Genomic DNA, 17,369 nt, shown 5'->3' with positions numbered 1-17,369 from the left:
CAAAAAATACGACCTACTTGTCAAGGGATGATCTAGAGGGGCTTTATGCTGAATGGTTGCAAATGGGGTAACAAACTAAGTGGCTTGATATTGGGGGAAAATTCTGTGGTGAAGTACACTTCAATTATGGGATGGGTGACCTCCCAAGAAGTCTTGATACTTCACCCTTGTTCTGTCATCTAGATGCGATGAGTGCTAGGTGCATCATTCATGCTCATGAGATATGGGTTTCCGCGAGCCACTTCTCATGAAATATGAGGCAATGAGTTTGACTGAAAAACTACATAGTTTAATCCTTGTAAAACATCATAACCTGAGACATTTATTTGTGCAGCAGATGTAAGTCCTATTTCAAGTGCCATTGACACCATAGGGGTTTTGAAGTGATCACACCCATCCTTGCTCAGAGAAAATGCAACCCAGAGTTCTCTTAAGGAAAATTCCGAATCCTTACACCACCTAAACAGTTGATTTTTCCCTAAGCATTTCATCACCCTCTGTAGTGTTCATAACCCTAACACCGCAGATTAGAGCCTTTCCACTACATTCTTTTAGTATTTCTTCCATAGTAATGCACTTAAATTTTAGTTCTATCTGAATTCTAATCTATTCTCTCAGATGATGATAAATAGAACCTATTTTTCCAAAGTGAGTTGTCTCTTACTAACTATAGTCACATTCTTGCAAGCATCACACTCACACTACACATACAGCTCAGGTGTAGCAACCTCATATGGTGTACTCCTCTCCTACTTGGGTGAAAGAGTTGTCTTTAGACATGAAGATTCTAGGATACAAATCCAGACCTCTGATGGAAGAGTGCAGGATAGATTTATTTGAATACAAGGATCGAAGATTCAACAAATTACTACTGTGAACAGAAAGCATAAAAAGGCAGTGTATGAAATTAATGAAAAGGGTAATGATGGATATAGATCTAAATACCCAGAAACTCTGACCTTGACAAATATGGTCCTGTCAAAAGCAACTGATCAAAACTTAAGTTTCCACTATTTTTTTTCCTGGATTTAGTATAACTTTTTTAATTCACCATATTTTGCACAAGGAATGCAGGATTAGGTTAGTTAGGGCCTTTTTTCAATTTTTAATTAAAAAACTTGGATGTTTGAGGGGCTGGGTTGGCCTGGGCCTGTGGGCTCACCTCAGGTACCTCCTATGGGGTTGCCCTGGGCATGTCTGAGATGTACTTGGGATGAATTCACAGGCCCTGGCAGAACTCTGGGCAAACCCGGTCTTTACCCAGACTGGGATTCTTATCTGGTTTGAATTAGTCTGAGTTCTGAGCAATCCCTGTGACACAGATCAATACATTAAGAATTTGAATCACAAATTAGTATGGATTTAAATAATAAATAGTCCAAAGAGACAAAATCTTTCAAGATTTACAAGGCATTGTTACCCCAGATTAGAACCTGTTAGAGTACATCCAAGAGTTGAATGTGGCCATTGGCAAAGCATTGTATGAAGCTGAGGAAACACAGAGAGAATTAAAGCCCATGGCAACAACCCTAGAAGGCTGATAAGACAAAATGTCTATATGTGAAACTCAAAGTACAATTAAATTGAAGTGATTGGAAGAGGAAGAAACAAAGGCATGTTACGTGCAAACCACCAGTACTCAACATGGATTCCAAAAGACTCAGATGAACAAATGCCTGTAAGGGGATGTGTCTCTACAAGCAAAATTCACTGAGCAATAGAAAGAAAAGTATCATGAAGCCACAACTGATCTATTAGGGATCTTTAGTAAGATACAAGCTTGTTTCATTACATTTTTTGAGATACTGCAAACACAGGATTGCAGACTGACAAAGGGCAGACAAGAAATATGCACTTTATTTAATATAGAAAGATTATCAAGAGTGTAATGGCACATCAGAGGAACACAATAATGACCCTATAAGAAGGAGATGCAAATATCTTTAGGAATTATGCTATTGTCACTGTGTAAAAGGTCAGAACATGAGTGCTTGTTCAGAAGATGAAGAGACAAAGTATTAAATTGACACACAAATTAGATAAGTTAAACCCCAGGGCCGTAGTTGCGTGTCCATTGATTTCAATTATGTAAATCAAATTTATGGTGTTGTGAAATCCTTATTGTATGGTTCACCAATTTGATGCTAGATTCTGGTAATCACCCCTTTTCAGGCATAAGATTCAGAATATTTTTGAAGTATCAGGTTTTTTGAAGACAGTTGAAGGACATTGTTTTGAAGAGTATTGCAATTAGAAAGTTTTGAAATTTTTACTCGTGAATTCATGGTGGCCAGTTTTTCTTTCATGCATTTGTTGTTACTCATAAATATGATATATTTTCAAGCATAAGATCTGAGCCTTTGTTGTTTTTGTATTATGATTGCACGAATCATTGCAAGGGTTTAAATTCTCATATACTATTTATTTCTGATTCTTTTGATAATTCATGTAGTTATGCTCTTGCTATTTACAGGAAATTTCTAGGAGGTCTAAACTGGGTTATTTAGATAATTGTTGTCTGAACCTTTGTTATTCAAGGGTAAATCAAGTAACATATTATAATTGAACACAATTATAATCAATCTTCCCTTTTATCAATTTTGGCTATAAAAACCTGTTTACATTCAAATTATTGCATTCTCACTTGGCTCCGCTAAGTCTGAGTTTGGTCAAGAACTTGTGCATCTTAAATCCATATGGTAGATAGCTTTAATTTTCAGTTTAATATTCTTAAACCACCATGGTATTAGGCAGTTAAATTAAGAAATTTGTACGAAGCTGAGAAGCAGGAGTGTTTCACACCCCTTACTGTTGCCCTACCACAGAACCTATGGATGGGGCAAGTCAAAACATAAAGTATACCACTATGTGATGTCTTCTTTACGGCAATGCTGTATCTTTTAAAGTAAAAAAAAAATTCTATTATTTTTTAATCCAAGAAAACATCAGTGCTCAGTAACAGTAACTGGTGAGGTTGGGGTTTGGAGACATTGCTCTACCCATTTTTGGTAATATAATTCGTTTTGAAAGTCATTTTCTTTGAGTAGTGGATACCTTGCTTGGCATGGGGCTTGCCATTTCCTTCATGTTTTATTACTGTTGAATTTAAATGGGTACGGAGTAGGTCATTATACGGAATCAGAGGGTACAACTGCCACTTATATTGCAGAATACTTTGGTTCTTAAAAGGGAATATTTTTAAGGATCATTGAGACATATAAGTGCTGTGATTTTAAAATGTGGAATGGAATAAGTATCATGAGAATGTTAATGTTGTAAACTGTATCTTATAGGTAAGGCAAAAACAACCACAAATTCAGAGCTCTCAGTTTCAACAGTTGGTTTCTTCAGGGCAGCCCTTGCAAGGCATGCAAATTGGATTAATGAGCTCACTTGGTACAGGCACACAAAATAGAATGAATGGGACCCTTGTTTATTCACAACAACGAATGGCACAAGGGCCACTAAGATCACCACCTACACCTCAACAGCAAGCACTCTCTTCTCCTCAGGTACCGTCTTTGAGACTTCAAGCTGCCAGTGTTTTGTTTGTCTTCAACTTCCTATCTTGTTTTATTTGATGAATCTAAATACGTGTACTTGTAAAATCATCAAATTGAATACATATTTGTGCATTTTCTTGAAATTTCTTGTAATATTCATTTATTATTTCCTCCAAATCTTTTTTTTTATCAATTTAAAAAATGGAAGTATTATTTGTGCTGCCCTTTTGCCCTTTTTATAAGACTATTGGGGCTCGGCTTGTCTGGGTGGATCCTTCAAATGATATTCAGTATTCAATATTTATGCATATCTATTGTATAATAATTTTGATATATGTATTATGAATAGTTCATAATGTCGTCAATGTTTGAGTCCCTCTTCTTAGACTAATTTAAGACTTATGTTTCGGTGTCCCTTTGAAAAAAGTGGGAGACTGTTTGTGGGAACTTGTGGAATGGTATGTTCAAAAACAATAAAACTTTTTAGACAACTATTACATTTATAATTTATAAATAAGATTATAACTATTTTTATTATATACAGAGATACAAGTGATATGTTGACTAAAAAATATAAAATATATGGTATCATTCAGTAATAGTATATAAGAAGATTTAAGACTATATGTCCATATGTTTGTAACCAATACTCTGAAATACTCAATATATTGTATATTTACTGTGTACCTAGTAGTTGTACTACATTAGAAAAAAGAAAGTGCCATATGTTCGTTTTCAAATTATTATGGCTGTATTTTATGTTTCTCTTTCCTATGAGCTTGAGGAACAATGCCAGAGTTGTAAGGTATTTGGCTTGCAGTTTCTGGCCATGAACATCTAGGAACAATAGCCAAAAAATATGTGAAGTTCATATGAATGAAGTACGATAAAATAAAGAACAACAATTAGCAGAAAAGCAATTCTTGAAAGGAAGGAAATATAACTTTTGTTTTCATATTACAAATGTAAGTATACACACAATATATTAGATAACTCAAACCACCAGCCTTTGACCTTTCCAGGAATTGAAACAGACGCAACTAAAAGATGAGAACATATATGTTTCATAAATATTGTAGAAGGCTAACAGGTGCTCCTTGTGAGATGTAGAACTGTACTATTTCTGTCAAAAGACTCTTTACAAACTGAAGTCGTTAAGAAGATTGGAGTACATAATGAATATATTACAACCAAAAAGGTAAAAAACACAGAAAATAAGTTGATTTGTACAATGTGCAAAACATGCCATAGGCAAAATTACATAGAAGTACCATAAGAAAGATTTACTGGTTCTCTTATGTTTTTTCTTGGATGAAAACTGCAGACCAATATTTTTGCAGTTTTTTGCAGAAAAATAAAATAACCCTGTTTTGTTTTCACAAAACCAAGACAACAAATAAAACGGTATATGTTTACCCTTAACAATTTTAATTGTTTGAGGGATTGCTATTTTGGGTTATTTTCTTTAATGTCTTTGTTTGGTGGGATTGAAATCTCTTGGAAGGCTTCCAACTGTGAAAGATGCCGATTGGGGTTGAGCTCAAATTGATTGGTTTGTTGCACTTAGAATCTTTGACCAGTGAGATTGTTTTTTGGAGTTTTTTTGATAATTTGGGGTTTTTAATGGTTTTTTGAGAGTTTTTGAATGATGCACCATAGAAACCATACAAATAGAAAACTAAACTAATTCTGAAAATTGAAAATCAGAACTCTGATTTTTATTACAGCAATGCAATTTGACTAAGAATGATAATTTATTTTGCTCAAGGTGCAAATTTGCATACTAGGAGTCCTGAGCTTTGCCTGGTTGAGCCTCCTTATTTGATTGGAATTCAATACATGTTGATAGAGGAGCTCCCAATGTGTGGCATTAGCTCCAAAAGACTTTATTGGCTTTAAAATGAATTACCAAAACCAATTGGAGAAGAACTAAGCAGACCTAGATGGAAAATTGATTTCTTGCCAAGTGTGGCCCTCCAGGAATGAAGTATTTCCTTGTATTATTGTATATGCTGATCACAAATGACCTTATTTCTCCAAAATAACTACTAATCTATTACTCTTTATTGCCAACAATGAAGATCAATGCAAATTGCAAGCTTAAAACCCTTGTATTTATTTTCTGTGAACTCCAGGCAAGGGAGAATGGTACGGTTGTGCTGGAAGAGGTATGGTTGGCCAAAATAATGACTATTTTGCTGCTTGTGACCACCAAACACTCTCCAATCTGCTGTGTGTGCTAAGCTGATGCTGATCAGACCTTCAAAACTACTGAATTTGGTCCTTAATGACCTGAAATGTAGTCTCCTATGTGTCCAAATGCTAAATTGGTGAAAGGGGCTATGTCTTGACACAAATATATCCTCCGTTTAGGATTCACGCCATCTTGCACTATATTTAGTCAACTTCCTTTTTGTTTCTCTACCACTGTCATCGTTGGCATACCCCCGTGCTTGCAAGGTGCGTACGGTGGGATTTCCTGCGCCTCGGCGTTACCGTGCGGTGAGTGTGGTGTGGGGTGGTGTGGTCCACTGTCACCGTGCCTTGCCACCACCGTACGGGAGTGAGAATGGCTCCACTGTGCGGTGGATGTCACTGTACGGTGGTCTCTTCTTTTTCATTTTTCATTCTTTTTCTCTTTTCAATTTTTTTTTCAATTTTCCTAACTATGTTCGCAGGAGCTTCTAGATTGCCCTGGGTCGTTCCTATACCTTCTCTCATGATATGGTATTGACTTCGACCCGTTAACGCTCTCTGGAACCTCCCGTCCATCCAGTGTTCACAATTTAATTGACTCGTTCTCAGCCACTTCCCGAACTTTATATGGCCCTGACCACCTTACCCTGAATTTGCCGAGTTTAATCTCGTTGCGCCCATTGTACTTCAACACCAGTTGCCCTGGGGTGAGCCTCATTCGCTTCAAGTGTTTGTCATGCCACAACTTCCTTCGTTGCTGAGCTGCCTCGGTAGTTCATTGAGCCATCATCCTTTTCTCGTCCAACTTGTTCAAGGCGTATAACCTTTCTCTTAAACTTTCCATATCCCCGAGTCTATTTTCGATCACGATGCGAAGACTTGGCACCATGAACTCGGCTGGTACAACAACTTCTTGCCCGTACATGAGTTGAAATGGCGTCTGGCCCGTAGTCACCTTGTAGGTGGTGCGGTAGGCCCTCAAAATAGAGGGTAACATTTCTTCCCAGTCTTCCCCCTCGACACCGCATGACTTATAGATCACTCCAACTAGAATCTTGTTGGTAGCCTTGGCTTGGCCATTGGCTCGGGGGTGATAAGGGCTAGACAATGAATGAAAGATTTTGAATTCGATCGTGAGTAGTTTGATGACATGGTTCACAAAGTGTCCATCCCTGTCAGTGGTCAACTAAATGGGGATGCCATATCATGTGATTATCTGTTCATAAATGAATTTTGCCGTACTCAAGGCAGAGTTGTCAGGCAAGGTCCGTGCTTCTACCCATTTGGTTAAGTACTCTGTGGCTACTACAATGTAGCGGCACCTCCTGGCATGGCTGGCCTTGAGTGGCCCAATAAAATCCAGCCCTCAGCGCTCGAATAACTCTTGAGCATGCGAGGGGTTGAGGGGCATGAAATCCCTCTTCAGCGCTTCCCGACTCTTTGACACGTGTCGCATCCCACTACCCATTCTCAGGCATCATTATATAGTTTGGGCCACCATAGGCCTGCAAGGAGCACCTTTCGTGCGGTAGTGTCGGGTCCCATGTGGCCTCCCGAGGGGCCCTCATGTGCTTCCCTCAGAACACTTGGCATGACTTCCTCCATTACACACTGTCGCAATATTTGGTTGGGCCCTATTTTATACAGTAGCCCGTTGATCAACTGGAACGTATGGCTCCTCAATACCAACTTCCTCTGTTCCCCAGGTGGCATGTCCTGCGGAAATAGAGAAGTGGAAAGATACTCCCCAATGGCAGTGTACCATGGTGGCAATACTGCGATCTGGAACAGGTGGGCATCTGGAAATTCATCATTAACTCCCTCTGGCGGCTCCCCTGACCGTATCCTCGACAGTTGATCAGCTATCACATGGCTTCTCCCAGGCAATACGATGATAGTGAATGTAAACTCCTGCAACAGGAGCTCCCCTGCTGATCCTTCCTTGAATAATTGGTTTATTGACTAGATACATAAGTGTCTGAACTTCTGCACAACATATACCATCCCTACGGCCACTCACTCCATTGTGCTGTAATTCTTTTCAGCCTTAGACAATAATCTGCTCGCAAAATAGATTGGATGGTCCAATCCATGGTCAGCCACCTGAGCTAATGTGGCACCAATTGCGAAATTGGAGGCATCCACGTGGACATGGAACTTCTTGTCCCAATTGGGGTATGCAAGGATAGGGGCCGCCACAAGCCTGGTCTTCAACTCCTCAAAAGCTTCGCCTTCCGGGGTCCCCCACGTGTACGGCTCACCCTTTCGAGTTAGTTTATCCAAGGGGTAGGATATCTAAGAAAAACTCTTTATAAACCTTCTACAGTAACCAATGTGGCCCAAAAAAGACTTTACCCCTGTGACATCTGTGGGTGGCTCCATCTCCACGATCACCCGTACCTTGTCAAGGTCTGTCTTCAACCTCGCTTTACAAACAATGTGCCTGAGCAGTTTACCTTGCGGCACCATAAATCTGCACTTCTTAGGGTTAAGTGCCAATCTTGCCCTCCAACATCTCTCCATGCATTCCCTTAGGGCTACCAGATGTGTATCTTGCCCACTGTGGATCGACCAATCGTCGAGGAAAGCTTTGAATTTTCCCACAAACATCTTGTCAAAGATGTGCAGGATGATCCTTTGAAAAGTTGCCGGCGCATTGCATAGACCGAATGGCATTCGGTTGTATGCATACACGCCGTCTTCCACCACGAAGGTGGTCTTGAGCTTGTCCTCCTCGGCGATGGAAATCTGGTTATAACCAGAAAATCCATCCATGAAAGAATACATCTCGTGACCGACTACCTCTTCCAATATGCTATCCGTGAAAGGTATGAGAAAGGGATCCTTGATAGTGACTGCATTCAGGCATCGAAATTCCACACAAATCCGGATTTGATTGGCCTCTTTCTTTAATGAAATGACAATTGAAGACCCCCATTCGTTGGTCTGGACCCGGAAGATGATGCCAGCTTCCAACATCTTCTCTATTTCCTCATTGACCCTTGCGGCATAGTTTTTGTTCATCCGGTACAACCTCTTCCGCACCGGCTGGGCTCTAGGTACCAGTGGAATGCGATGTACACCCAGCTCGGGGGGCACTCCTTTCGGATCTTTATATGTCCAGGCGAAAACATCCTAATACTCCAAGAAGATTTTGAAGGCTGTTGCCTTCAACACGGGATCCCAATCGTCCCCCACCAATATGTTTTTGGGGTCTTCCTCCTTTCCCAAGTTGGTCACCTTTAACTTGGACTCCTCATACTTAATGGGTTTGTCTTTCTCAAACTGATGTGCGGGAGCTTCATCCACTCGGGCCTCCCCTTCTCTGTATTCTCCGTACTCTAGCGGGAATGCATCTTTCTCATCCGGCTCCTCTATCTAAAGCATGTTGCATTGGAACAACTCATAGTCCTCCGTTTGCCAATGAAAGAGTCCATTGAGTGAGTCCATGTTGTCCTTCGAGCAACCATTGAGTTCAAAAACTCCTTCACTATTTGGTTCCATCCGCTCCTTCCCTTCATCCGTGCCAATCGTCTCCTCTTCCGATTCCGAGGAGGATGTGTTGATGTGTATTTTGTACACGACCAAACACAGAATAAAATACCTAAAGGTACCTTATCCTCTCTTGAACAAAGTTCCTGATTGCTGAAGATCTCGCTGAAGGATTAGTCGAAGTAACTCCAAGGCTCTGTTATGTAGGATCTCTACTCGTGGATAAGCTCTTCGCGGTATGATGTGATTTTGCTGGAATCACAAGGGGACTTACACTCGATGACCTAAACGTCTAATTTGCTGGAATCACAAGTCCTATTCACTAACTGGAAGACAAACAAATGGCAAAAGATGCAGGGTTCAGGAAGTCTACTCTACTATCTAGAATGCGAGAAGATGGATGAATGACTAGGTGGAGTCCTACTGGGCTGGGTCTCACCATCAGGCTGAACAATTCAACACCAACTCAGTGCGATCTTCTAATGGATGCTTCCAATACGTTCAAATCATACACCATCTAACAATGATCACCATTCAAGATAATGCATGAACAATAGACGTGTAACGACTTAAGATTAAGCTCATTTTATGCCAGTTGACTACGCAGGGCGCACTTACCATCAGTAAAAGGCTAGTGGTATGGACTAGACAGATTCCACACAGGTGCATTCAACAATTTTCTTCACTCAATCTAATCATCTATCATCAAAAATGAAGATTCAACAAGAGACCATGCACATTGCAAAGAAACAACATATTCCACCATATCTTCAATGAAAAGAAGTCTTTACAATTAAGGCAACAATGTCTTGCCTTCTCTTCTTAATCTACTCTAATTGCTATTCTACTATTCTGGCCTCTATTACTAACTATTAACTATTAGCTATTATTGACTAACTATTAGCCTTTACAAATGAGGAGCCAGGGATTATATAGTGCCCTCAATACAATTCGATGGCTTAGATCAACGTGAGATCAATGGCCGAGATTTTACAATGAAAACCCTCATTAGGGTTTGTTACAACAAACTCAATTCTGGCCAATGAAATAATTGCATTATTTGGACACATGTCTCCTCTGGAATATTCGACCAATGGATAGCCGGGGTAGGTACATCGAAGTTAGTGCCATCTTTGATGAGTCAGGTACATTGAATCTGGACATGCTGAAGTGGACCAACCCGACTGGAGGAGTGATGACTGGGATGCCACCTCGTCTTTCCTTCAAATGTTGGACTGGAAGAGGTCGTCCTTGATGAGGTTGGGCTGGAGAAGGTCGTCCTTGTTGATGCTGGGCTGGAGAAGGTCGTCCTTGTCCTGGCCTGGTTTTCTTTCATCTGCCAAAACAAACCAAAAGATGATTAAGGACACATGATAAATTCATTTCAACATAGCATTTTCAACTTAAATCATCAACAAAAAGATATTAACATGAAACTTGCCCAAGATTTTCTCCAGGAACAGACCTTATAAGAATTTCGCCTTGGACCCTCTGGAAGGGTCAGGACTGAGTTTTGCATTCCTGGCTCAAATTGTTCTCACTTTGCAACCGTACTTGCCTAGATACATGCCTAAGGACGTCCTCATTCAGAACCAACACCAAGCTTGATGTAAATTTGAGGCAAAAATGGAGGTTTTAAGAATTTCGCTCTGGAACCTTTGGAAGGGTCAGGAGCGAAATTCAAGCTTTAGGTCTTAATTCCTCATCTCCTTTACTTCAATTCATCCTACAGGGCAAAGAAACATCATTCCAACCTCAACTACGCCTTAGGACTCAAAGTCTTGACTTGTCACAAGGAGAAAATAGGGATTTTGATGAAATTCACTCTGGACCCTTTGGAAGGGTCAGGAGCGAAATTCCAATTTTAGCTCAAAATTCACATTTTTGAAGGTGAAACATCTTTCCAAGGCATTCTAAATAGCTTCTCTCACCCTAGTCCAGGCCTGACTTAGCACAAAATTTGGAGAAAAGGATGGTTTTAGTGTTCTTCGCTCTGGACCCTTTGGAAGGGTCATGAGCGAAATTCAAGCTTTAGGCTCATTCCTCCATCATTTCAACTTGAACTCACCTCCAAGACTAAGGACACATTGCCTCACTCCTATCTAGGCCATAAAAATCAAAATGTTAACTTGTCTTGCAAAGAAAGTAGGTGATCCTAGGATTTTCGCTCTGGACCCTTTGGAAGGGTTAGGAGCGAAATCCTTGGTTTGGGCCAATTTCCATCATTTTTTAAAACCAACTAACTTCAAAAGGGAAAGAACATGTCTCCTCGCACCCATCCAAGCCATGAAAACCTAACATTTGACTAGACTTGCAAGGAAAATAGGTGGTTTTAAGATTTTCGCTCTGGACCCTTTGGAAGGGTCAGGAGCGAAAATCACTTTTTGGCTCAATTCCTTCAAGTTTGATAATCATTGCTAAGTCAAAGTCATTCCTGAGGACCTCTCCATCAAAACTCGCCCTAGTTAGCACTTGGCTTGGCACAAAATTGGGAAAAAAGGTGATTTAGAGAAAATTCGCTCTGGACCCTTTGGAAGGGTCAGGAGCGAATTTCTTAATTTAGGCTTATTCCTCCATCATTTCAAGTTGCATTTACCTCAAAAGGCTAGAAAACACTTCTCCTCTCACATCCAACCCAAGTTTGATTTGATTTTGCAAGGGAAATAGGTGGTTGAAGAATTTTCGCCCTAGACCCTTTGGAAGGGTCAGGAGCGATTTTCATCATTTGGCTCAATTCCTTCAATCTTGATAATCATTGGCAATTTGGAATCATTCCTAAGGCCTTCTTTAATCATGATCAACACTAGACTTGGCATGAAACTAATGGAAAAGATAGGTTTTGCACAATTTCGCCCTTGGCCCTTTGGAAGGGTTAGGAGCGAATTTCCCTTTCTAGACCAAAATCATCATTCTTTCAATCCCAATCTTCTTTGCAAGGTAAAATCTCCTCTCTCTTCGCCCTAGGAACAAGGTCTAAGCTCAAGCAAGGTTAAAAAATATAGGCTTGTAAGGAATTTCGCTTTGGACCCTTTGGAAGGGTGAGGAGCGAAATTTCCTTCCTTGGCTAAAACACTCATTCCTTAACTCTTTCAAATGCCCTTAAAGATTTCAATATGCCCATTCTCTCTTTCAACATGCCTTGGACATCAAAATTGGGTCAAACAAGGAAGGAAATGCATCTTAGGTAGATTTTCGCTCTGGACCCTTTGGAAGGGTCAGGAGCGAAAATTTCATTCTAGGCTTGATATTTCATCTTTTATTGCTTTCCATCATTTCTCAAGGCAAGAATATGTCTATCCCTCCTCCATCATGCCTTGGACACTAAGAACTTGGCCTAACAAGGAAGACAATGAGGTCCATGAAGATTTTCGCTCTGGACCCTTTGGAAGGTTCAGGAGCGAAAATCATGTTTTGAGCTTGATTTTTCATTTCTCCAACGCTTTCAAACATTTCAAAAGTCCAAACATGTCCACACTTCCCTTCAAGATGCCTTGCAACTCAAAATTTGGTCAAACTAGGGAGGAAATGAGCCTTTAGGAGGATTTTCGCTCTGGACCCTTTGGAAGGGTCAGGAGTGAAAATCCTATTCTAGGCTAGATTACTCGCTTTTCAAACTCCAAACCACTTCAAGAAGCAAACTTAGATCATTTTCCACCTGAGGAAGAAGGTTTCAAGGTCAAACAAGGTAGCAAATGAAGTTTATGATGAATTTCGCTCTGGACCCTTTAGAAGGGTCAGGAGCGAAATTCTCCTTTAGGCCAAAATCTTGTTCTTCAAAATCAATCAAACTCTTTCTCAAGGCAAAAACATACCCATTCATCTCCCATCAAGCCAACGCCTAGCCAAAATAAGGAAGAAAACAAGAGTTATAAGGATTTTCACTCTGGACCCTTTGGAAGGGTTAGGAGCGAAAATCACCTCCCAGGCTAGAATCCATCATCCCAAGGTCTAAAATCTCCTCTCCAAGGCAAAGTTGCATCAAACCTTCTCAATTATGCCTCAAAAGTCTACAACCTTGGTCAAGCTAAGGAGAAAAATAGAGGAAATATGAATTTCGCTCTAGACCCTTTGGAAGGGTCAGGAGCGAAATTCACCTTAGGCCATGATCTTGACTTCATTTTTTTGCATTTCTTCATTCAAACAAGTGCTTTTGCCTTCATTCAAGCCTAGGAATGCATTAGTTCTAGGTTTTGGTCAAAGTAGAATGTCCTATGGAGAATTTCGCTCTGGACCCTTTGGAAGGGTTAGGAGCGAAATTCGCTTTGGATCCTTTGGAAGGGTCAGGAGCGAAATTTGACATTTTGAACTCTCCGTCAGGATCATTTTATGGAATATAACATTTAAGTATAAGTGACATTTCCTTATATCTTTCTTCTTTCTTATACTTATTCCATATATACTTTCAGGATGTTTGAGAGTGGTTTCGGACCTCCAAGAGTTATATTGCAAAATCTAGTTTTTGGAGGATTCTTCAGTTTTCCAGAATTAGTCAAATTTCAGGATCAGGACATTCCAGACTTAGCCAAATTTCAGGATCAGAGCATTCCAGACTTAGCCAAATTTCAAGGCATTTGAAGATCAGGATGACATTCCAGACTTCATCACTCACCAACTCGACCTAACTCATTCCAGACTTAGCCAAATTTCAGGGCATTTGAAGATCAGGATGACATTCCAGACTTCATCACTCACCAACTCGACCTAACTCAGACCTTCAATGATGATACTCACTCACCAAGCAAGACACAATTAGCAACAAGAGCAAAACCAGGCCCCAAGGAAGACTTTCAAAGAAACCCTAATTCTAGGGCCCTGTGGACTCACCCTGGCTCAAGCAAAGCCTGTAATCCAACGATCCCCTCGACAGTACTCATCCTGCAAAGGCTAACAGACAAAACCCTAAAAGACCTAGAAAACAAACCCCAGAAAGCAAAAAAAGTAGGGGTCCCCATTTGCAATGGGGCGATGTGTGAATACGTCACAACAGGATGCCAACTCCTCGCTTACCATCTGTGTGCGGAGATCAATGACATACTTCTGCCTGCCTTTCTCCATGGAGAGGGTGTTCCTCTTCCAATTATGATTTACTTTGGCTGTCTCCAGCCATCCCCTCCCTAAGATGGCGTGGTACCCCTTCTTCTTAAGGGGAATTACCACAAAATCCAATAGGAAGGGTTGTGTGCCAATGGTCACCCGTTGGGCCATCAAAGTACCGAGTGGCTTGATACCATGCTGGTCTGCTCCCACCAGATTGAATGTAGGTGGCCATAGTGTCGGCTTCCCCAACTTCTTCCATGTTTCCTCGGGCGTGACCCCCGATCCTCTGTCCACGATGGTATCCGTAAGAATGGTCCCAAGGATACACATCTCTACCACCGTGGGATGCCGACCACTATTGACGGCCAGCAACATTGGGTCAGCCGAAGGCCTGACTGGGACTTCCGACTGGTTTGAAGATGTGTGGACTGTGCTATGTACGGTGCTGAGGATGGCGGTCCTCAGTTGTGGCATTGTTTCAAGAAGGTCCTTCACCTTTACCGACACCTCCATTTGCAAGACTTGCCACATAATATTCTTCTCCGCCTCAGTACGGGATGAGGTGCTCGCCGTCTCCGTAGTTGCCCGTCGCTCTGTCATCATCTCTCGTTCAATCTCAGCCTTCGCCTCCCGTACCGCTCCTCCTCTGTACGAGGATTCGGGTATGTTGCCTTCTTTGCTTGTGTACGGGTGATTGCCAACACCTCCTTTTCATCACCCGGTTTCTCATTATTTAATAGATTCACTCCCGACTTGGGGCAATTGTTGTCATCGTGGTCGCCTGGACCACACCATTTGCACAGTACTGGGGGGTTTCAGCTTTCTGGCAATTCCGTGCAAAATGCCCCCATTGGTTGCAGGCCCAACACTGAATCATTGGCCGTCCCTTGGCATCGTACTGCATTCGGCCCCAGTTATTGTTGTTGTTATTGTTGCCTCTTCCTCCCCTTCGGTTATCTCTGTAGCCCTTACATTCAATACAGATTTTCGACAGAGCCCCTACTATTCTAAAGGGGTCTCCCCCCGATGTCTTATGTCCCTCCGACCCAACTGCACCCAACATGATGGCTGTGGTGTTGGCTTGTGGTTGGGAGGTGCCCACTGCTACGGACGGTGACGGCTTGTCTTGCGTGAAGAGCACCTGATTCCCCCGTGTCTTCATGTTGTAGGGACACTCTTTGGTGGAGTGCCCCTCCTTGGTGGAGTGCCCCAACACCTGGCAAATTTCGCAGAAGGACTTCTTCGAACTGGTGCCTTTGGTGTGGCCTTCTTCCTTACAATCGGTGCACCAAACTTCTTCGTTTTTGTTGGTGCTTCTCTTCATACTCTTAAATTAATTCATCATGCGGTGCATTTCCTTCTGAAGGGCTTGCACTTTCTTACTAGATCCTTCATCACCATTGCTTCCTTCAGAGGACTCCTCACCGGAGGACTTGTCTTTCTTTTTCCAAAATGTTTTGCCTTCGCTCTCCAGGTCCATGGCGCAGTTGTAGGCATCTTCATATGACGTGGGTGACACGATCTTCATCTTCTTCCCGAGGGATGATTTCAGTCCCTCCACGAACCATCTTTTCTACAATCCATCCGCCGCCTGGTTATCCATCTTTCCTAGCAACTCCTTCAATCACCGGTTGTATGCTTTGACTGTCTCGTGTTTTCCTTGCTTTGTGCTCAAGATTTCAGTGACTATCTCATTATCATCGTGAAGGAGTCGGAACTCCGTCTCAAAGGCTTTCTTTAACTCATCCCAATTATTTACCTTCGTCTTGTCTGTATCAGAGTACCGGTCAATGGCTACTTCGCGTAGGGTGGCAGGGAACTACACCACCCATTCATCTTTGTTGGTCACTACATTGGCCGACCATATCGTCTTACATGTACGACAATACCGTACGAGATCGTCCTTTCCATCTCCAGTAAATTTAGGCAACTTTTGCTTGTTCGCCATTGTGCTCCTTGGCTTTGGCTCGCTCTGCCCTCCATAACTCAACCCTCCAGAGACTAGTCCTCCCGAAATTGGTATGTTGGGTCCCACCAGGTTATTCTGACTACCAGGGTTTGTTGAGTTTGAGCCGAACAGATTGCTTCTACTATTGTGCCCTTGTGTCCTCCGGACACCTTCGACCGCACCGGTATCTCCCACTTCTCTGTTCTTGGTCTCGGTCTCCTTTTCTCTCTTGGCCTCGTCACCTTTGAATGGCGTGTATGGCTCTACCGTGCTCCTGCCGCCAATCTCTTCCAACGTGAGGGAGAGTTCCCCCAACCACTTCCTCGTGGTCTCTATCAATACAGAAACTTGGCCCTCGCCAGTGGAGCCATCATTGCCATTCCCTTTGCTTCCTTCTCGACAATTTTCTTCAACCGTCTCCTCTGTTCAGCTTGTTGCTCCAACCTTAGTGCCCTTGTTGCTGCCTCGTGCCCGTCTTCCTCTTGTCCCTTCGGTACATGATTTCTGTCTTTATTCAGCATCACGGGCATCAATTCCTTTGTTCGGTCGAGTTGAAGGTCCGTTGGCGGCTTTTGTCACGTTCTTCCTCCTCCCGTTGACTCCTCTCTTCGAATTGTTGTAAAATTTGTTGCTGATGGTTCTCACGGTAAGTTTCTTCTCAACAAGCTTGTAGGGCAAGGAATGCTTGTGCCAACAGGCTAGGCAGGTTATTCATCATCCGGTTCACTGTCAGACTTACGCGAAGGGCACTCCACACAGCACTCTCAAGGACGTCCTCCTCCGTGGATTCTCTTCGTACATAAGTTTCAATTGATGCTTGTAAGATGCAGGTGAAGTCCCTTGTCAGTGCCCTCTCGCCTTCGAACAACTCCTCCAGCTCTTCCTCGAAGTTGCTACTTGTCCCTTCGCTCAATGGTTGGCCCATTATTCCTTTGCCATGTGGTATCCTCTCATCATCCCAGATTCATAATCGGCAACGATGCCAGATGTTTACCGCTGTGTGAATAGTTTAATGCATACAGATGGAATAGATATAATAGAAAAGTAACACCATGAATTCTCAAAAAAACATGACCATACTTGTATGAATTCACACAATGTTTACCATGTATCTCAAATGCCAGCCAACATATGCACAATCACCATAATCATAATAATCCCCCCTCTCGGTTACAACCACATGGTATATAAAG

General features: G+C 42.0%; 1 protein-coding gene across 1 annotated transcript in view; it reads left to right on the top strand.

Moving 5' to 3' along the window:
- The window catches only part of LOC131034412 (transcription initiation factor TFIID subunit 12b), a 92,080-nt gene that overhangs the window by 10,499 nt on the left and 64,212 nt on the right, over positions 1 to 17,369 (top strand). Inside the window, exon 2 of the mRNA XM_057965885.2 lies at positions 3,294 to 3,512. Coding sequence (XP_057821868.2) covers positions 3,294 to 3,512 — 219 coding nt within the window. The remainder of the gene's footprint in view (positions 1 to 3,293; positions 3,513 to 17,369) is intronic.

The sequence above is a fragment of the Cryptomeria japonica genome, chromosome 8 (genome assembly GCF_030272615.1).
Source record: "Cryptomeria japonica chromosome 8, Sugi_1.0, whole genome shotgun sequence".
Classification (NCBI taxonomy): domain Eukaryota; kingdom Viridiplantae; phylum Streptophyta; class Pinopsida; order Cupressales; family Cupressaceae; genus Cryptomeria; species Cryptomeria japonica.
Note: the sequence above shows the minus strand (reverse complement) of the source record. Positions and strands in the feature narration are given on the sequence as shown.